General features: G+C 40.0%; 1 protein-coding gene across 8 annotated transcripts in view; it reads left to right on the top strand.

The window, feature by feature from the left end:
- The window catches only part of TMEM63C (transmembrane protein 63C), a 109,498-nt gene that overhangs the window by 51,106 nt on the left and 35,605 nt on the right, over positions 1-22,787 (top strand). For 5 of the 8 annotated variants that reach the window (XM_070754240.1, XM_070754237.1, XM_070754213.1 and 2 more), the window contains 4 exons: positions 9,532-9,606; positions 12,355-12,475; positions 14,037-14,277; positions 18,558-18,637. In XM_070754240.1, the coding sequence (XP_070610341.1) occupies positions 14,080-14,277; positions 18,558-18,637 (278 nt within the window). In that variant the 5' untranslated portion in view covers positions 9,532-9,606; positions 12,355-12,475; positions 14,037-14,079. Of the gene's footprint in view, positions 1-9,531; positions 9,607-12,354; positions 12,476-14,036; positions 14,278-18,557; positions 18,638-21,608; positions 21,642-22,787 lie in introns of all 8 variants that reach the window. The other 3 variants (XM_070754232.1, XM_070754225.1, XM_070754208.1) reach the window with 1 other exon arrangement.

The raw sequence follows: 22,787 nt of genomic DNA, 5'->3' as shown, positions 1-22,787 counted from the left end.
TTTCCGCAAAGTAGAGATGCGGAAGTAAATACACCATTTTTGGCTATGGACAGTATCACAAGCCATCCCTTAACACTTTAAACCCCTAAATTACCATTTCCCATTCCCTTAACAACCATTTACTCACTATTATTACTGGTACTCACCATTGAATAAGACACTTAGTAATCCTGATATTTATAAACATAATTATTTATTAACAATTTTTTTTGGTCATTTATTTGTAAAAATTATTAGTTTGGCGATGACATGATGTCATTGGGTGGGAAAAACCGTGGTATAGGAAAAAAAAACGTGAAGTATTTTTAAATTAATATTTTTTAAAAAACCGTAGTATAGGTTATTCGCGAAGTTCGAACCAGCGAGAATCAAGGGAACACTGTAGTTCTGAAAAAAATGGTTCTTATAGCTCAGTCAAGAGCACAAATGTGTTATGTCAGTAGCAATAAGCAGAAACTTCCATAAAAGAGACCTGCTTTCTTAAATGCATGGAATTGAAAAGACATTCATTTTCTGATTACCATTTACTGCCTTATCTCACAGATTTGTTTCTTTTCATGCATGCAAGCTAACCAGCCTTAGATTAGTAACACTGAATATTTTCTACCTGAGGGTCAAAACTAGGTAATATCTTCTTAAGAAAAGCAGACCTACGTAGAGGCTGATGGCGAGAAATAAGGAGGTGAGATTTAAATGCTGGAACCAATCCTTTGGTCATTACAAAAAGGAACCGTTTAGGATAATTAAGCAGAACGCTGTTTCTTCTCAGAGCGCCTTTAGGTTACACAGGTTTCTTTTTCTTTCTGTTGAAATACTCTGTGATTAACCACCTTTATAGAAAAGCACACAGGAGGATTGAATACTGAGAATTACCATTCTGAAATGGGAGTTGTGTAGTTTTAACAGAGTTTCAGTCCCCAATGAACCCCAAACAGTGTATTTTGGGATCTAAAATGAGTAATATTCTAAAATGGGCAATACTCCTCTTGTTTCTTAGAAATCATCTTGACAATTTTACTCAAAGCCCCTATTGTATCCTTTTTAAATACATTTGATGGGTGTCTGCTGGGCTAAGCATGTGCCAGTACCGTTCTATTATCCTAAATATTGCCATTTCTTCCAGTAAAATTGGGGATTGTATGTTGGATAATTCATACTTCTTACCTACCTATTTCCTTTTACATAGCTCCTGTTTGAAGCACTTCAGCCTTTGATTACTATAATCAGTTGGAATGCTTCAATAAGCACTGGGCTTTATATTGGCAAGCAGAAGTATTGTTTATTGGTAAGCAACTTTGGATCACACACACACACACACCAAGTTCACTAGGCTGGGAAAGCTTCAGTGAAAACATATTAAACTTTCTTTCCAGATAGATTTAGTGCTCTTTTTTGTTGATCATTTCAGATTTCCATATGCATGTTCTTTCATAAAATGCTAAATAGCAAGAGCACTTAGTGCTTCACTGTACTTTACAGCCCTCTCTAAGTAGTTTACAGGCCCTTATTTTACCAACCTTGGAGGGATGGAAGGCTGAGTCAACCTTGAGCCAGTGATGCTTGAACTGTTGGCAGTCAGCAGAATTAGCCTGCAATACTGCATTCTAAACCCTGCACTGCCATGGCTCGTTCTATAAATTATAATTATTCAATACTCACTATTAAATACTGTCTAATATTAATTTATTTTATTTTTTGTTGCCCTGGTTTGTTTAACAATAAAAGATTATAGAATAAATATAGGAAATAAACAAAACAGAAGGGAAACATGGGAACTAGAAACTAAATGAGAAAGGATGAAAACAAATATACATTTGTGGGAATTTTTATATTTTGTATACATTAAGTACAATCATATTCATGTGTTAATTGTTAATGGTGGGAAACAAATAGCAGGATCAAAGGACTTTCCAGAAAGAAAGAAAAATGCAACCTTAAGGATTTCCTTTTTTCACCTAATCTGCACGTAGTCTTCCTTTTTCAGAGAGGTTTTGTGTCTTTTTTCAAATTCAGCTGCATCAGATGAAATTACAGAATAGGTTCTTCTTAATTGTGGTTCACAAATCAGATAATTATATTGGCGGGTGGGGGTGGGGGGTGGGGGGGGGTGTTTCCTTCTGTACTTCCTGGCACAAAATAAAAATAAGGTTTTATAGCCCAAAGCATTTGTGCAAATCCAGCTGGCTGCCCCTATTTTAAATTAACCCGATTATCCCTTATTAATTTGGCAATAAACTGGCTAGTGTGAAAGGAAATGTTCATTTGAAACAGAAAAATAAAACATTAACATTTACTAAGAGGAGTGGGAGGGAGAGGCAAGGCTTAGCTGTGCAGTTCACATAATGCAAGCCAGTTTTATTTCTGAAAGCAGTTTAGCCTCACATCCCCTTCCTGCTATTTGAAAGATAAAAGGGTACTGGCCCCATGACATTGGAGATCATCCGTATTTTCTCTTCCCAATTGACCCACAAGCCATGAGCTGATGTTTGCGTACAGAAGCATTTATTGATGCGTCTTTCCTAGTTGATGCTCCGTATTGATCCGTCTGGTGTGCTGACTCAGTGCATCTAACTACAGCTGGGAGATCTCCTCTGACCTTGCACTCTCAACAGCCAAAGTCACATATATGGATAAACACCATTCATTTGCCTAGCAAGTGACAGCTAATTGGTGATCATTCAGATATGCAGGAACCAGGAGCTGCAAAAGCAGAGGAAAAGGGTGTAACAGAAGAGGTGACCTAATTGAATATGTGATGTTTTAGGGTTCTTAAACAATCTTCACATTGTTTGCATTTTAAACTGTTTGAATTTTAAACTGCCTCTCCATTAAGTCCTACTTGATCTGTTATTTGATTTAGAATACTGTACATCTTTTCAAATGACTGCAGGGAAGGAAGGTTTAGGAATTGATCTAAGAAAATAAAGTGATACTTATGCTAAATACGGTTAAAGTGCCTTTTAAAGAATGTAAATAATCACCTTCAGACATCTTCATGTACATATTTACAATCATGCCAGTTTGGAATAAAATATACTGTATTTTTCGGTGTATTTTTCCTCCCTAAAAGAGGCTGAAAATTCAGGTGCATCTTATACTCTGAATGCAGATTTTTCCAAAGCTTTTCCCTCCAAGCTTAACTAGGTGCTAACGATCTTCCCAGCTCTTATCTTACAGGTTCTTTCATAGTTACTGTCTGTGGATAATGTTTTCCAAACTCGAAGTCTTTGCAGAGTTTTTTACATTACTCTAACTTGCTCCAAGTAAGTTTCTTTCCAGCCCTAACCAGCTGCTAAAGATGTTCCCAGCTCTTACCGCTTGCAAGCTCTTTCATTGTTTCTCTCTGCTAAGAATGTTTTCCAAGACCTGTCTTTGCAGTTTTAAATTTATTTGCCCTAACTTGCTCCAAATGTTTCTTTCTAGCCCTCAGCAAGTGCTAATGATGTTGCAAGCTCTTTCACTATTACTCTTTGTGAATAATGTTTTCTAAACCCTGTCTTTGTAGGTTTGTAGGTTTTTTTTATTTTTCTACTTGTTCCAAATGTTTCTCTCCAACCCTAACAGGTGCTAACAATGTTCCCAGCTATTACTGGCTTGCAAGCTCTTTCATTGTTACTCTCTCCAAGTAAGGTTTTTTTAAAGCCCTAACCAGGGAATAAAATAATGTGCTGAAACTGATCAGACTAAGGTTGCTCACCAGATGAATATCTGGTAATGAGATTCTTTCTCCTATTTTCCTACCCAAAAACTAAGGTGTGTCTTACACTCCAGTGTGTTTTATTCTCTGAAAAATACGGTAAATTTACACCTGTTCATGTGTTAGTCCAGAGCCAGCTAATTTATATTCACTGAAAAGGAATATCTTATTAATAATCTTTGGAAATGACAGCAACCTGCTACTTTGATGAAGAATGAGATGTACCTGCTCAGAGTAGTCAATGCTTGACTACATAATCAGAGGTTTGCTTTGTGTAAGGTAGGTTTCTGCTTTCATTGTCCAAATGATATAAATTGCACAGAATTCTGTAACACAAAGGATCAGCAAACTGAGGTTTTACTGTACCGCCAAAAGAGATAAACCAAATTTGTTTTCAAAACTTCTTGTAGATTTCAAAAGAAAATGGGACAATGCCAAACATACTGTATTTTTCCCCTCTAAAAGAGGCTGAAAATTAGGGTGCATCTTATACTCTGAATGTAGCTTTTTAAAGCTTCCCCCCCTCCCAGCCCTAATGAGGTGCTAACGATCTGCCTGGCTTGCAGGCTTGTTTTCATTGCTACTCCTTCCGAAGAAGGTTTTTCCAGCCCTAAGTCTTTGCAGACTTGTTTTCATTGCTACTCCCTCTGAAGAATATTTTTTTTAGTCCTAACCAGGGGATAAAATAACATGCTGAAGCTAACCAGACTATGGACACTAGCCAGATCAGTCACAGGAACCAGAGACTTAGTCTTATGAGCTTTAGTTTAGATATTAGAATAGAAAAGAATTCTTTATTGGTCAAGTGTGATTGGACACACAAGGAATTTGTCTTGGTGCATATGCTTTCAGTGTACATAAAAGAAAATATAGATTTCTCAAGAATCATGAGATACAACACTTAATGATTGTCACAGGGGTCAAATAAGTAATGAAGAAACAATCGATATTAATAAAAATCTTAAGATACAAGCAACAAGTTACAGTCATACAGTCCTAAGTGGGAGGAAATGGATGATAGGAATAATGAGAAAAAACTAGTAGTAATAGTAGTGCAGGGTAGGAGTTGAAACAGTTTATGTCCAGGATGCGAGGGGTCAGTAAATATTTTCACAGCCCTCTTTTTGACTTGTGCAGCATACAGGTCCTCAATGGAAGGCAGGTTGGCAGCAATTGTTTTTTTCTGCAGTTCTGATTATCCTCTGAAGTCCATGTCGGTCTTGTTGGGTTGCAGAACCAAACCAGACAGTTATAGAGGTGCAGATGACAGACTCAATGATTCCTCTGCTTGGGCAGTTTGAGCTTACTGAGTTGGCGCAGAAAGAACATTCTCTGTTGTGCTTTTTTGATGATGTTTTTGATGTTAGGTTACTATTTTAGGTCTTGAGATATGATAGAACCTAGAAATTTGAAGGTCATAGTATCTAAATTCCTTTTTGTGTCTTCCCTCTTAATAGAGTTTTGTAATGAGAGAAAAAAAGGAAGAAAGTGCTGGAAATCATAGAAGGGAATGGCAAATTATCATCATATCATGGATTCTCTTTTTTTTTTGGCTTGTGAATGACACAAGTTGACTGCATTAAGAAAACAGTGTGATTTTTGACTGCATGATGAAATATTAACATGTTGTTCTGTTAAAATGCAAGGAAGAAGTCACAGTTGGCAGAAGAACTGTGATTTCTTGCTAGAGACTGTCTATAAGACCTGAGAATAGGGCTGAGCAGCACTTAACTGACCTTGATTGATCTCAAAAAAAGCCAAGCAGTGTCAGGGCTTTCAAGAGAAGCAATCTATCCTACTTTATGCAATTTATTGATGCATTATTGCGATGCAAAATTGTAATTGCTCATGATTCACTAGTCCTGTGAATAAATGAGAAACAGAATTTGTTTATTTTCAAGTGACTTTTTTGGCACTGAGGTGAAAAAAACAGCTCACAAAACCGATATAGGGGAAGAATAAGGAAGTGTGCAGTACATACATCATTAACAATAATAAATAATAAAAACAATTATAACAACTGTATAAACCGGTTCTCCATCTCTAAGACCTTCAAGAAAGAACTGATAAGAGGCCCTTAAAGCTCTTAATTTTGTCATTTTGAAATGGTGGCAGCAAGATTTTAAAGGATGTTTCTCTGTCACCAAAATAGAACAACACTTTTTTTAAAAAAATACCTTTTATCTGTCAAAGTTATATAAATCAGGGTGCACCACATAGTCATATTCTGCTTGGCTATAGATTGATTGACCTATCTTTGTCAGTAGAGCTTGAAAATTATTCACTTGACCTCTTTTAGCTTCTGAAATTTGCGTTGTTTGTTAAAAAAAAACTCTTGAAAATCGCCCATCAAGGTCTCATTCCAAACTCTTAGTTAAAATATTTAAATGCAAAAACGTGGTTTTTCAAAACTGGAAGGACACAAGGACTTTTCCTGTTTTCACCAAGTTTTCTCAATTGTAGATGTAAAGCAGAACTACAGTTTTCTAAACCTCATCACAATGGACTTTTGATGCAATGCACTTCATTTGCATGATAATTATATCATTGCACATGATGTAATTACATCATTTGCATAATGGCAACATAGAAACATAGAAAATTGACAGCAGAAGAAAAAGACCTCATGGTCCATCTAGCCTGCCCTTATACTATTTCCTGTATTTTATTTTAGGATGGATATATGTTTATCCCAGGCATTTTTAAATTCAGTTACTGTGGATTTACCAACCACGTCTGCTGGAAGTTTGTTCCAAGCATCTACTACTCTTTCAATAAAATAATATTTTCTCACGTTGCTTCTGAACTTGTAATCATGTGCATTATAACTGTACCAGTAAGCAGATAATGTTATACATGACGCTTCATTGGAACTAAAATTGTACATTCATCTGTTAAAACAAGGTTTCACTGTGTAATTAAAAGCAAGGTAAAAATTATCCCATTAGGAATGAGGAAATGTTTGCTGCAACATCCCCAGTAATCCAATTCTATTTTCTTCTCATATACTGTTAAAGCAATAGAATACCTTTGATAATACAATGGGCATTATAAGTATTATAAGAGATTCTGAGGGTAAAGGGTAAAAAAGATCAGTTGCAGATTAAATTAATCTGCAGACTAATCTTAGTTTTCTGAAGAGTTTCCATAGTGATGTAGCTCTTTAAGTTTTTGTTTTGTTTTCTTTGCTTAGTTTCTTTTCAGGAATCAAGGCTTTCATTTATTATTATTCTTCCTAGCATATTCCAGCAGCTGTGGGTTCCAATTTTCGGATTATTGAACGCCACTTTGATACGTTTTATGCTTAAGACCTTCCACCATTCTTGTAGCCCGTCTTTGGACCCATTCAATTTTGCTGAAAAGTGGATTCCAGGAAGGACGTCTTCGTGACGTCAAAGCTTCACCCATGGAATTCCCTATTGGGATTCCCCACCTCCGTTTGAGCCTCCCGAGTGGCTGACAGCTCCGCAGCTCTTTTGCAAAGCTGACAGCCAGGCGGCGGGGCTTCTCGGCATCCACCCAAACGCCGAACCTGAATTTTTGCCGAATTTCTGGGTTCGGCGTTAGGGAGAACGGCGAGAAGCACCCCGGCTGTTTCAAAAGGCAACAGCCGGGCGGCGGGGCTTCTCGGTGGCCTCCCGAACACCAAACCCGGAAGTTCAGCAAAAGTTCGGGTTCGGGAGCACGGCGAGAAGCCCCCCGGCTGTTTCAAAAGGCGACAGCCAGGCGGCGGGGCTTCTCGGCGGCCTCCCGAACCCGAACTTTTGCCGAACTTCCAGGTTTGGCATTCGGGCGGGTTCGTAAGGTGAAAAAAGTTCATAAGAAGAGGCAAAAATTTTGCGAACCCCAGGTTCGTATCTCGGAAATTTTGTATGACGAGGGGTTCGTATCATGAGGTACTACTGTACTGAGCATTTATTTTATTTATTAAATTTATATGCCACCCATCTCACTGTACATATGAATTAATAGTAACTTTGTACATATGTGCACTTGCCTGCTACTGCCTTCACATGACACAGTACAACATAAACCAGCCAACCATAATTTAGCTCAGCATGTTGTTGTTGTTTTTAATTGCAGGACATATTTTTCATTCATGATTTAATATGTCACATGAAGCCAGAAATCAGGCAGACTAAAGCTGACAGGGGGGAAAGTACTGTGGTCTTGCACAACCTGGCAATCGAGAAACTCCTAATTCAACTAAAATGGAAAGATTTCAATGCCCCAATTACTTTAATCTCTCTCTGAGATCTTAAAACAAATCTCACAGAACCACAGTTTGCTGCTTTGATCTGTTTAAAATATAAACGAGATCAGGCAGATAACTCTGCACATGACTGAAAACTCTTGCGTGCAGGGTTCCACTTTACTGCTTACAATATGTGCTTTTTGTAAAGGGAAAACATAGAAACAGACCAAATGTTGGCTGACCCTAAACATGGTTCTGTCATTAACTCTTGGAAAAGTGGACTGAGCTGCTGGTTGCTAAGAGCCCCTCTAATTATTTGCTGATGGTCCAGCGTCATTTTCCTTGGTAACCAAAGGGAGATGAATTATTAAAAGCAACTGGCAATGTCAGATGGAATTGTTTACATAGGGAAGGGAAGCAAAGGGAAGAGGAAGAAAGGAACTGCACACTCAGACACCATGGAGATAGGAGTATAGTTTAGCTGGGCAGCCATTTATTTATTTATTTATTTATTTATTATTATTTATTTATTTTATTCTTTGTCCAATATACAATACATATGGAAGAGAATAGACATTAAGTAATATATATGACGATAGAAAGTAAAAAGAAGAGAAGTAGATGGGAGGGAGAGAATATATATGATATAAGAGATAAGGAGAGAATATATATGATATAGATAGATAGATAGATAGATAGATAGATAGATAGATAGATAGGGAGAGAATATATATGATATATGAGATAAGGAAAGACAATTGGACAGGGGACGATAGGCACATCAGTGCACTTATATACGCCCCTTACTGGCCTCTTAGGAACGTGGAGAGGTCAATCGTGGAGAGTCTAAGGGAGAAGTGTTGGGGGTTGGGAGTTGACACTATTGAGTCCGGTAATGAGTTCCACGCTTCGACAACTCGATTGTTAAAGTCATATTTTTTACAGTCAAGTTTGGAGCGGTTAATATTAAGTTTGAATCTGTTGTATGCTCTTGTGTTGTTGCGGTTGAAGCTGAAGTAGTCATTGACCGGAAGGACGTTGCAGCATATGATCTTGTGAGCAATAATTAAATCGTGTTTTAGGCGCCGCAGTTCTAAGCTTTCAAGACCCAGGATAGATAGTCTATTTTCGTAGGGTATTCTGTTTCGAGTGGAGGAGTGAAGGGCTCTTCTGGTGAAATATCTTTGGACGTTTTCGAGAGTGTTGATGTCTGAGATGTGGTATGGGTTCCAGACAGATGAACTGTATTCGAGAATGGGTCTGGCATTCATTTGATTCACCTTCCTCTGCTTCCCCAAACTTAGGAGGAAATCCATAACCTCTTTAACCTATTCCTGGCCATTGTTTTTTTAAGTGTTGAGGCTTAGAAAGAAAAAAGGGCCAGTTTTGAGAACAAACTCTGACTGGCTATTGCCCCGCTGCAGAATAATAATACTAAATACACAATGTAATTGGAGTGTTACAGGGAACAAGAGATTTCCACCTCTACCCACAAATGTTTACTTTGTAAGGGATGGTGAGGTGTGGCAAGACAAGTTACACTGGATTCTTACAAAGCATAAAGCTGGAAACACAGAGCCTGTTGGTCTGCTAGAATTACTGCTTGAGTTTTGTGTTTCTTTTTTTTATAATGATACAGACTGACTACAATACAATGGCAAGAGTTGACCCTGGCGTCTGGAGCCAAGCCTGAATCGTGGGATGACCCTTGTTGGTATGTATCGCGAGTCTGCTGTTCAAGAAAGGTAAAGTGGTGCTTTGTAAGACTTGTTGGAACAAAAGGAGGAAGTGGTCTCTGCCACTGGGAGAACCTTTATTCTCAAGAATAGCTGACCCAGGTGTGGTGCTTTCTTATATGGGTGATTATTACACTTGCTGCCACTCTCAACCAGGGAGATGTGTGCATTATCATCCAATGCATTTGAAAAGTACCAGATATATCTCTGTGGGGGTCTCTAATTTAGGAGTGGAAGGAACAATGAATTAATGGCTTCGCTGAGTTTGTAATAAAGGATTTGAATGAACTGAAGGTGGACACTTCCATCTGTTTGAAGCTACTGTAGGTTGAGTTCTAGGCACCATCAGAACCAAACCAAATAGGCTTGTGTCTCTGTCAAGGGCGTTAAAATGCTACAAGTGTCATTTAGAAAAAAATCCTGGTAAGTAAAGAAATCTCTTTGGAATGATCTGGGAAGATAAGCCAACATACTATATGTTACTCTCTGGTAAAATAACTGTGTGAATGCCCAAATCTGAGTGCCCCCAGGCTGGCATTTTGCCTGATACGATACAGGATGTGACCATGCACTCTAGCTCCATCCCAGTGTCTCCAACTTCCTGTTTTGAGTGGGGGTCCTGCTCAGATGGGATTTGTATTTGCTTTTAGCATAACTAAAAGACAACTTTCTCAGCATGGGAGAAAGGGAAAAATTAGATTACACATATAAGACCACATGTGGAATTCTGCATTCAGTTTTGGCCACGACGTTTAGGGGTGGGTTCTAACTTACCTCGCTACCAGTTTGCTTCCTCCCGCACCGCGTGAGTGCACCGCATGAGTGCAGGTGCGCTTTGCATGGGCGCATATGCAGAGTGCTGAAAAACCTGTGGGGGGGGTGCAAAAACAAGATGGCGGCTGCATGCGCAGTGCTGAACAGAATTTTATTTTAATTCAAAAAAAAGATGATGGCACCCTTGGACCAGCACCAACGAAACCAGATCCGTGATATCATTGTGACATCACCAGTGTATCCAGAAACTTTTGTTTCTAGTGCTTTTTGCCATTAAAAGGTTTTCTAGTCATTGGGAGGTTGGCAGAGAGCAGGCTAAATTTCTTACAATTGCCTTTTAGACCATCCTATTTGAGTGAGTTGGTGCACACTAGACTGAAAACAGAAATGGAGAGGATGGCATGCCATTAGCTGGAAGCTAAAATCATTTTGAAATACCAGGTGCCTTAAGAGACAAGTCAGAGTATTATTGCTTGCTTCCACTTATAGGCTATTATTGGCATGTTGACAAATAAAAGATCATTGCCTAGAACAGTGATGGCAAACCTTTTTTTCCTCGGGTGCCAAAAGAGTGTGGGCACGTGCTATTGCGTATGTGCAAGTGCCCACACTCATAATTCAGTGCCTGCGGAGGGCGAAAACAGCTTCCCCTCCCCAGGTGGCCCTCTGGAGGCCAGAAATGGTCTGTTTCCCAACTTCTGGTGGACCCAGTAGGCTCATGTTTCACCCTCCCCGGGTTCCAAAGGTTTCTCTGGAGCCAGAGGAAGGTAAAAACGCTCTACCCCAACCCCCCAGAGGCTCTCTGGAAGCCAAAAATGCCCTCCCAGAGCCTCTGTGCAAGCCAAAATTCAGCTGGCTGGCACACACATGCACGTTGGAGCTGAGCTAGGACAACTGCTCGAGTGCCAGCAGGTATGGCTTTGCGTGCCATCTGTGGCACCCGTGCCATAGGTTCACCATCACTGGCCTAGAAGAATTGTATTTCCAATATATTCTTTGTACAAAGGTTGCCCAAGCCCAGTGAAGCTGCCCTTATAATTTCTCATCTCATAGGAGAGTAGTGTACAAAGTACATATGTCTTTTTAAAGATTTCTCTGGAATCCCACATTTTGATCCCCTGCTTTCCCAAACTAACTTTTGCAATTTTCTGGACTAGATTTACCTAATTTAGCACCTTCTGTTAGGCTTTGGACCACAATTCTCAAATTCCTGTCTATTATGGTAAATCCACTGGTACTCCATTCACCTACTTTATTAACATGCCATTAGCTGACTGACCCATTAATATATCACAATGTAACTTTTTTTCCTTCATGTTTCTTTGATCATTTCTTAGTAGTACATGTATACAAATCCTTTTAACATCAATCTACCTAATAGAAGCAATTCAAATAATAGAGCTGAATGGGCCATTTAGACCATCCATGAAACAGTCCAAATTAAAGTATCCCCAATTGATGGCTGTCTGATGAAAGTCAGACACTGCTTCCCTGGATTAATTGGTTTATATAATTAATAAACACAATGTTATAGCATTATAGCGTTTAGACTTATATACTGCTTCACAGCGCTTTACAACCCTCTCTAAGCGGTTTACAGTTTTACTTGTTTTCCAGTTTCTCTAACTTAACATTTTTTTTCTGTTAAGCTCTGCATTACGAGTGCGGTGTTTTTATGTTTAATTTTGAAGATCCAACCTTTCCAAAAAAGTGAACTGAAAAGGCAACTTTTCAAAAATAGCAAAGACAAAAGATGGGCTGGTGGGAGAGTTTAAAAATCCAGCCAGCTAACTGAACATCGCAAAACTGCAATCTTAATTAGAAGCCCTCCCCCCCCCAATTTTTTTTTTAATATTAGTCACTTTGAAAATTCAAACAGAGAGACAACCTAAACAGTACTGTGGTGCAAAGTGCTTTTCCCTTATATCTTTCCCTTTTTCTTTATTTTTTAGGATGAAATGCCATTAAAGCGAGTGCAGAGGTTTCTGGGGATGTTAATTCCAAAGCCTGAAGAACTGCTAGTAAAGAGGATCTCTCCTAATCTCAACCTTCAATTCTTCAGATATTGATGGGGTAGGTCTACTTCATAAGAGATTGCTGTCATTGCCCTGGGTTCTTCCTTGGAGGAGAATGAAATGTCAGGAGGAAGATGAGAAGCCCTCGTTGCAAGGGATGGAGGCTGAAGCCAGAATCAGCTCTATCTGGTATGTCTGTAGCCGTTGATCTGAAGTCCTTGCTCCCAGCGACAGAAAAGAGCCCACAGGGTTCGCCTTCTCGGGGTCCTGTTGGCTAAGCAGTGTCAAATGATGGGGCCCCAGGGGAGGGCCTTCTCTGTGGTGGCACCAGCTCTCTGGAACCAACTACCTCAAGAGATCTGTACTAACACTGCCCTACTAGCATTCCGGAAAGCCGGAAAGACCTGGCTCTGCCAGCAGGCCTGGACCCATTGATCAAACGATACATCTTTTAGATCCAGCCAAAAAAGACTTTTATGATTTTATTATTTTATTAATGGGTTTTAAATTGTCTTTTTAAAGTGTTTCTTTCATGTTGCTTGTTTGTTGTAAGCCGCCCAGAATCCTTTGGGAGTTGGGCAGCGTATTAGGTGGATGGGTGGGTGGACGGATGGATGGATTGGATAGATGGATAGATGGATAGAGTGAGTGAGTGAGTGAGTGAGTGAGTGAGTGAGTGAGTGAGTGAGTGAGTGAGTGAATGAGTAGGGAGTCCTGCTAGTTCACGTTTGTGATCCACAGCTTTTGAACTCTGAGCATTGCTGCTGTTACATGGAGAAAAGGTTAAATGAAAAGAGTGTCAGACGGCAAGGGCAGACTCCCCTGAGAAAAGCAGACACCTTGGGAATCCAAATCACAGTGACTTACAGCTAAACCTGGGATGAGCCAGTTTCTGGATACTGTATAAGGGGATATCAGAGGCTGATTCATTTGCTGAAAACAGCATTCTTTTTCATTGGCCTTCCACTCTAACAGTTGGGATTAGGAACCATGAACTGTTCTTGTGTATATTTACCTTCCATCTGGACCTCTGGCATCTCATTCATCTTCTTGGAATAGTACCGGTATTGGGCTGCAGCCAGTATGGTCAGGTGAGCAGTCCTGGTTGGAGAAATGGAGCTGGGCACGCAGCTCCAGCTGACCAGCGGACGGGCACGCACAGGAAGCCAAATCTCAGGCGATGATGCTTGCACATGCGAGATTTTGGCGATTTCCGGCTTTTTTTTAGAAACGAAAATCGGCAAAATCTCATGTGCATGAGCTTCCTCGTGTGAGATTCGGATTCTGCGCAAGTTCAGGAAGCCCAATCTCACGCTGGACATGCCCACACCCGCCACTGGGAGCCGAACCGGTAGCTCCGGCAATGGGCAGCCCTTCCCTCTATAGTACATATCTTGGCTTTAGCATCAAAATACAATGTTAAAATGCAACTCTGTAGTTTTGTTTAGGAAGGATCTGATTGTCCTCTGTCCTCAACCTCTATATCTCTGTATAACACAACAAAGAGCAAGCTTATAAAGGGACAGACATATCCTCAGATATGAAATTCTCCTTTAAGGGGTCCTTTTCAGTCTCAGAAACCTAGTTTCTCTCTTTTTTTCCCCTAAATCCACTTTTAGGTATTTTGTACAGCAAAACTCCTAAGAGACCACTGATTTACAGATGGACAACATGATCATGACCACATCTTCATCAGAAGATATGAATTCTGTCTCTCTGAATGTTCTCACGTATCTGGCTAATGTGACCAACAGTACAGAGGAGCAATGCTTCAGCGCCCGTTCCCACAGCACTGTCTTGCAAGGGCTGCCGTTTGGCGGAGTGCCCACAGTACTTGCTCTCAACTTCCTCCTTTGGATGGTAAGTGAGGAGGAGAGAAATTATCTTCTTTTATCATTTGTTTGTTTGTTTGTTTGTTTGTTTAGTCAGCTTACAACAACGATATAAGTACAATAAAAATAAATACAGAACAGTAAAAGAAGTCGAACAGTTAGCTAAAGTTAAAACATAACAAACTTTTAAAAAACCATTAAAAAGTTATTATAAAAAGGAACTCACCCTCATGTGCATACAAACCCTTCTTACAGTTGGCCATCAAGCTGTGAATTTATGGCCCCCAGGCCTGTCGACAAAGCCAGGTCTTCGTAGCTTTGCAAAAGGCCAGCAGGGTGGGAGCAGTATGGATATCGGGGGGGAAGTTGGTTCCATAGAGCCGGGGCGACCACAGAGAAGGCCCTCCCCGTGGTCCTGCCAACCTGCATTGGTTAGTCAACGGGACTTGGAAGAGGCCAACTTCTGTGAGCTCTTATTGGTCTCTGGGAGGTATGTGGCAGGAGACAGTCCCGTAAATAGTCTGGCCCTGAGCCATGTAGGGCTTTATAGGTAATAACCAACACCTTGAATTGTGCCCGGAGACTAATAGGAAGCCAGTGCAGCTGACGGAGCAAAGCATTCATAAATCACCACCCATAACTAGTAGGAACCAGTAGTGGGTACTGTTAAATATGCGCATATAAATGAAGAAAGGGTTCCTAAGATTCTATATTTGCATGTTAGCCTCTGTTTGGACGTTCGTTCTGGTGGGGGACTTGTTGCCATGTCAAATGAGGTTTGTTACTTTGCGGAACATATAAATAGTTAGAGACGCACCACTTTCCCTCAGAGAGAAATTTTGCCTGTACTATTGACAGAGCTATTTCCTTTGCCTGTTCTGACTAAAGAAAAATAAAGACTGCTAATTCACCAGTTTGGATATCTTTAAAGTATTTTTCAGGTACGGTAAAGGATGCCACACTGGTAGCAATCACTGCACACGCAGCTTCAGCTATCTTGCACATGTGTCCCAGGGTCTTTTTGCTTCTGCGCAAGCATGAGATTTCATGAGGGGACATGCGCATGCATGACATTTCAGCGATTTCTTTTTTTGCTTCCACACGCAGAGCAAAACACCACCAAAATCTCGCATGCATGTCCCCTTGTGAGATTTTACTTCCTGCACATGCACAGAAGCAAAAATACACTGGGACGCATGCACACACACGGAAAATAACTGAAGCTGCATGTGCAGCGCACCAGTAATTGCAGTAATAGAAATCAGCCCCTGGTAGAAACGACGGACAAGCAGTAACATTTTGATAATTGTATATCTTTACATCAAACGCAGTGCATGAGATATGGCAGTTTTCTCCTTCATTCCTGGTGTTGTGGTTAGCTCTGGCCCAGCTCCTGCCCCAAGGACTGTGGATGTGGAGGAGACATCCACATGCTGCAGGCCTGTTTTGCCCTTGGTGGAATCTGCTGATGAAGGCTCCTCTGACCAAGAAGACATGAGTGACAGGGAGGAGGAGAGTGTGGCAGACAGCTCAGAAGGAGATCAATTATCTAGCTCCTCCTTGGATTCAGAACAAGAGTTAATGATACAGCCACGCATGCGGAGAGTGATGCATAGGCAACAACAACTGAGAGATTATTATCAAAGAAAATGAGGCCACCTGTGGCTGGGTGGGGCTGTGGTCATTAGTGAGGCTGCTATAAATAGCAGCCTGTGGGTTTGGCCATTGTGGAGGATTATCTGATCGTTGTGTTTCATGACTGCTTTACTGACTTTGACCTTTTGTGTGCTGATTTTTCCTTGCTTTGAAACTAAACCAGAGCAAAGGGTGTTTCACTTTGTGAAAGAGGAAGGACTGTGAATTGCCTCACAGCTGCAAGCTAAGTATCACAGAACTGATAAAGGGACTTGTACAAATTACCAGTTTGTTTGGAGACGAGTGCTCTTTGCTATACCAAAAGAGGGCTTAGGTTAAGTGACTTTTCATTATAAAGAACATTGTTTTGAATTTTCAAACGTGTGTGTGTCTGAAATGTGTACCTGTGAATTTTTGGGAGAAGTTTACCAGAGAGCCCGACAGAACACCCTGATATAATTCTCACCAGTTTCTTTGTTAGATGTTTCTTGAACTCTTCAGAGAGAGAGGAAAAAAATCTCCACCAATACAAAGAGATATATTTTTCCCTAAATTTTAAAACTCTAGCAAACACCTTTTATGGCCTTGAGTCAGAGTGGCATGACTTCATATAGGTAACGAATAGGAATAAACCCATCCCGTCAGGTGACAGCAAACTTCCCTCTGCAATGTGGCTTCTGAAATTCACCCCGGCCAGAGTTCCACAACAGACAAGATAGTCTGCAACCAGACATCCGGCATACACATTTTATCTAGTGCAGTGGTCCCTAATCTTTCCATCTTGAGGCCTAGCCCAGGGAAGGGTGTGTGTGAGAGTGTTATGCACACACATGCACACAACAGTGTAAGCAGTGGCCTTCCATAGAAACATAGAAGTCTGACGGCAGAAAAAGACCTCATGGTCCATCTAGTCTGCCCTTATACTATTTTCTGTATTTTATCTTAGGATGGATATATGTTTATCCCAGGCATGTTTAAATTCAGTTACTGTGGATTTATCTACCACGTCTGCTGGAAGTTTGTTCCAAGGATCTACTACTCTTTCAGTAAAATAATATTTTCTCATGTTGCTTTTGATCTTTCCCCCAACTAACTTCAGATTGTGTCCCCTTGTTCTTGTGTTCACTTTCCAATTAAAAACACTTCCCTTCTGAACCTTATTTAACCCTTTAATATATTTAAATGTTTCAATCATGTCCCCCCTTTTCCTTCTGTCCTCCAGACTATACAGATTGAGTTCATTTAGTTTTTCCTAATACGTTTTATGCTTAAGACCTTCCACCATTCTTGTAGCCCGTCTTTGGACCCGTTCAATTTTGTCAATATGTTTTTGTAGGTGAGCATCTCACTTGAGTGGAGGGTGCTTGCACTCATGAATGAAGCTCCACTTGCACAAGCAGTGGGCCCTTGCAGTCACGGGTGAAGCCCTGCTCATGCAAGCAGAGGACGCACAAGCAGAGGGCACTTGTTCTTGCACACAAAGTTCCACTCATGCAAGTGGAGAGTGCTTGCACAAGTGCTTTCCCATCGCTCGCGGGGCCTGGTTTAAAACAGGCTATGGGGCAGTAGTGGGCCGCAGTCCAGAGAACATAAGAAGAGCAATGCTGAATCAGGCCAAAGCCCATCAAGTCCACCATTCTGTATCACACAGTGGCCCACCAATTGTACATTCATTCGAACTGCCCCTACTCTTCCCGCCTTCCGCAAGATGTTGAAGTCCTATCTATGTCACCAGGCATGGGGGGAATAACTATCTTGTCCCCCCAACACCACCTTTTTCTGACTGTAATATATGAGAATGGTATGATTGTGTAGTAATGATCGTTTTATAATATTTAGGGGTTTTAAACTGCTTTTAACTTATATTGGATTTGTACTTTGTATATTGTATTGCTGTTGTTGTGAGCCGCCCCGAGTCTTCGGAGAGGGGCGGCATACAAATCTAATAAAATTAAACTAAACATGAGCAGAAAGAGAAGGCAAAACTCACCCTTTCCCTTGACCCCCAACAAATAGTCCTCAAGAGAATCCTGCCCGCCTCAACCAACATAGAGGTGGCACTTGGACATCCGTTTCAATAACCACTGATACACTTTGTCTAGAGACCACCTGAACAAACAAGCAGGAGAATTCATAATTTCTTACACATCTTTACTTTATATTGTTTTACACTTTTTTCTCCAGTTTATCTCAAGTTCAACGTTCAATTGAGAGGCACATTTGTATCTTAGTGTGAGTTCTATATATCTATGCTATGGAAAATAGAATTAGCATATACAAAATTCTGCTTGTTTATTTTTCCATCTTTAATTTATAATAGTGGGGTACATGCAACATATCTAACTAGATCTGTTAAAAACCGAATGGATGCATTTGTACCAGATGTTAAACTTCATTAATGTTTACCTTAGTTAGTTTCTTTAGTGGCGCTGTGGTCATAGGAATGCAGCCTGGTTACAATTTAGTGAGTTGCGCAAACCCAGAAAACAATTCAAAAACCAAGTTTTCGTATTTAAGTGAGCTCTGAAAATCTATGGAAGCAGAAATCCCATTCTGCAGCAGTTATTGTTATTTATCATTTACTGTAATTTCTATCACAGGCAGGGGAAAGGAATGGAGTATTTACTTAACAAAAAAGATCAATAAGCTGATAATGCTTCTCTCCAACTGTAGGTACTTCTCTTCATTTTTTCCTGCCTTCGGAAAGCAGCTTGGGATTACGGGCGCCTCGCCTTGCTGATGGATAATGACAGGTAAAATCTAACCTTTCTAAAAGGATGCAAAAGCTGAAATGTAAAGGAAATAGTTTACCAGGCTTTTCTAGTTTAATGCACACAGATACGTTGTGATTGCAACTCTTAAGTATTACCTGCCATTAGCAGTCCAAGCATTTTGGAGGGCATCAGATTGGAGATGACTGCTGTACATAGTCCAAAATTATCGGTACTGATGGGTGCTCTGTTGAGAATATAATGCACAAGGGCAGTATTATCAAAGCTTCAAAACCTGGCATAATATAATAACATAATAGAAAAAATGTCATTAACTCCACATGACTAGTAGACGGTGAAAAATGTGTGTAATGTCCATTAATTCCAATAGAAGAAAAAATAATGAAATTCCCTTAAATTTCCCTCTTAAAAGAGGAACAATACAAAGCACTTTCATAACATTTATAACATATCGTATTTTTCGGAGTAGAAGATCCACCTTTTTACACACACACACCCCAAAAAAGAGAGTGAAAACTTGGGTATGTCATATACACCAAATGTAGCCCCAGGCATCCAGCCACCCCACCCTTTGGCCTCTTCTTCCCAGCAATTCAATTCAATTTATTAGATTTGTATGCTGCCCCTCTCCAAATACTCGGGGCGGCTCACAACAGTAATAAAACAATATTATAGCGAAACAAATCTAATATTAAAAGAAGCATATAAAACCCTATCATATTAAAAAGCAAACAGCACATACATATCAAACATAAATATAAAAATATAAAAAGCCTGGGGGGGAAAGTGTCTCAACTCCCCCATGCCTGGCGGTATAGATGGGTCTTGAGTAATTTACGGAAGGCAAGAAGGGTGGGGGCAGTTCTGATCTCCGGGGGGAGTTGATTCCAGAGGGCCAGGGCCGCCACAGAGAAGGCTCTTCCCTTGAGGCCCGCCAAACGACATTGTTTAGTTGACGGGACCCAGAGAAGGCCAACTCTGTGGGACCAATTTACCTCCTTGCAGCAAACAGAACAGAGCCTGTTAAGCCAAGCAACTCATTATCAGCTTCCCGACTCTCAACTGATTGAGGATGCAAGGCAGGTCACTGGGCTCAAATGAAAGTGAAACTAAAGTGCAGCTTCAGCTTGAAAGAGGCAGAGGCAGAATTTTATTTTCTTGTGCTAATCAGTTGCTGAATCTGAATGCAAGGAAGTAAGTAATAACTATAAAAGGTCTATAGAATGTTCAAATTAGATTATTTTTTAAAGACTGCTTTATTATTGTTCTACTCAACTTAACAAAATGAAGAAGCTTTTTAAAATAAATGCTTGGTCTGAAGAGGCCCAGTGCTATGTATCTTCTTTTAAATAATAGAGAATAATGTATACTTCCAACAAGCCACATCAGTTTTAAAGATCTGTAAATGTACAATCTGAAATGTAGTTGTGTCCTGTTTCAGTATTAAGATAAGGTAGCTGATTTAAACCCTGGCTTAATCGTATTTAGAGTCGATCTATTTAAATAATTGGGAGGTATGTAATAATTTCTTACATTTAAGAAAACTTTCTGGCATTAATATACTGCCATAATGTACATTTCTCCAATTCTTTGCTATTTCTATGGGTCAGGCACACATACACAGAAATACACAACAGTATATCACCTGCGCTGTTTGCTGTTTGGCAAATTGCTGGGAGACAGAGGCCTTTTTCTCCTAATTTTCCTCCCCCAAAACTAAGGTGCGTTTTATACTCTGGTGCATCTTATACTCCAAAAAATACAGTAAGAGGAAATCACAGAATTGTATAGTTGAAATATATTCATCTCTTTCTAACATACATGCAAACCAGTTGAATCATCCTTAAGAAGTAGCTGTCTCACCTTTTCTTTGTAGCCTCCAGAGATGGAGAACCCAGAACTTCTAAAAATACATTGTTCCACTATTGTATAGACCGGGGATGGCAAATCTTTTTTCCCTCAGGTGCCAAAACAAAGTATGTGTGCGCTATCATGTATGCGTGAGTGCCCACACCCATAATTCAATGCCTAGGGAGGGTGAAAATAGCTTCCCCTGCACCCCAGAGGCCCTCTGGAGACCGGAAACAGCCTGTTTCCCAACTTCTCAAGGCCCCAGTAGGATCGTTTTTTACCCTCCCCAGGCTCCAAAGGCTTCCTTGGAGGTGGGGGAAAGTAAAAACGCTCCCCATCTTCACATAGGCTCTCTGGAAGCCAAAAACGCCCTCCCAGAACCTCTGTGTGAGCCAAAAATCAGTTGGCCAGCACACACATGTACTTTGGAGCTGAGCTAGGGCAATGGTTCATGTGCCAGCAGATATGGCTCTGTGTGTCACCTGTGGCACCTGTGCCATAGGTTCGCCATCACTGGTATAGACCTTGCTACCCAAAATGTTTCTGCATTCGATCCCTATAGTAAAACTTCACAATTGCAAAGACAGGAACAGCAACAAAATCAGACTGGGACAATACCAAGAAACTGGCTGAAAAAAACTGATGGAATATGGTGGGGGATTCTATCCTCTTACCTTATCCATTGATATATGTGGCACTGAAAAGTTCAACCAGGATTGCCACCAGCCATGATTTTGGAAATTAAGGTGGCTGGAGGAAGATTGTGGACATAAAAGGCATATTTTAGTAAATAAGAAATTAGAAGAGCAAGATATAAGATATTGTTGGGTAGAAGATCGGATGATAGTTAATTGATGAAATAAAGCCGAGAAATCTCTGGTTGATAACTTGCTTCAGGAATAATTTCCCTTAAGTGGTAAGCTATGTGTTAGCCTTAATAGGCTTCCTTCTATTCTCTGTAATGTAGGAATGATCAAAACAGCTTTCTTGGAAGAAAAAACAACACCAATGCAGTTCTCTAATTCTGATCGTTTTTGGGGATGTTTGTCTTCATTCTATACATCTCACTTAGTAATATTACTTGTTATTACTCTCCAAAGGTTTCCCTCCCACTGACTACTGTTGTTTTTCTTTTAATCAGCCGTTTGCTTCCAAACACATGGAACTCCTACGAGTCAGTAAATGATACAGTGGTGATAAGGGAATCAAAGGCTTGGGGGAACTGAGAATTCTTGTGAAAGAAAAAGAACCACCATTGCTTTTAAAGGAGCATTTGAGAGTCTTATCAATTCCACCCAGGATCTATTAGATTTCCCCAAATCAACTGTTTATCAAGATGGAAAAGGTTTCTCCATCTGCATTTCAAGGAGTTATTGACCTTGAAACTAAAAAGACCAGGGTCAAAACAAAATAAAATTATATCAGTGATACTATCTCTCTTCCAGAGAAGGCAGGAAAGAAGGTGGGTTGAGTGGTGGAGGCAGATGGGATTAATTTTGTTACAGATGTCAAGTAGGATGAATCTGCTGCCAGGGATGCTTTTTCAAAAGGCAACTGGACTTCTGGTTTTGTTTTATTTTCCTTGCAGACATTTCATTTCTCATTCAAGAAGCTTCTTCAGTTCTTCTTCAATGGCAAGCAAAATGTCTTCAAGAGGAAAAAAGAAAGTCCAGTTGCCCTTTTAAAAAGCACCTTTGAGACAACCATGACCTGGATGACTGAGAATCTCAATAGACGTTCTGCTCCTGATTGTTTTAATTCACTTCCTTCCCATTTTGCAATGGCTTTTCTTTCTTTCACGGGATGTTTGAATGTCATCAATGTCATTGAATGTAAATAAACTCCCTTAAAATATTCTATCGGTTATTAATCTATAATATATTATCTGGCTGATAATGATGGGTTTCATTTGATTGTTTAATGTTGGGTGAATGGGAATATTAGAGCCATTATCCAATTCTTACAATACTGTTTCTTCACCATTACCTTTAAGTAATATTTTCAAATATCCATGCTTTTAATCTATTCTAGAACATCACATTTTTGTATTATGTAGTGGGTGTTCTTTGCATGAATGCTATAGTTTTGCAATTATTCTTACTTAAATTTTGATCTGGCCATTCTTAATGCTATTAGGTAAGATTTATTAATCCTTACTTTGTATAAATAGTCTGTTACTTTTCCACGGGTGATTTGATTTGGCTCTGGGCATTGTTCCTTCTCCTATTTATGCTACACCTTTCCCACTTACAATTTTCAAGCAAGTGCCAAAGATTGTAGATATCGAAATGGAGTCCAGAATGAGGGCTTTAAATTCTGG

The sequence above is a fragment of the Erythrolamprus reginae genome, chromosome 1 (genome assembly GCF_031021105.1).
Source record: "Erythrolamprus reginae isolate rEryReg1 chromosome 1, rEryReg1.hap1, whole genome shotgun sequence".
Classification (NCBI taxonomy): Eukaryota; Metazoa; Chordata; class Lepidosauria; order Squamata; family Dipsadidae; genus Erythrolamprus; species Erythrolamprus reginae.
The sequence above is the reverse complement of the archived record's forward strand: the minus strand, read 5'-3'. Positions and strand labels throughout refer to the sequence as shown.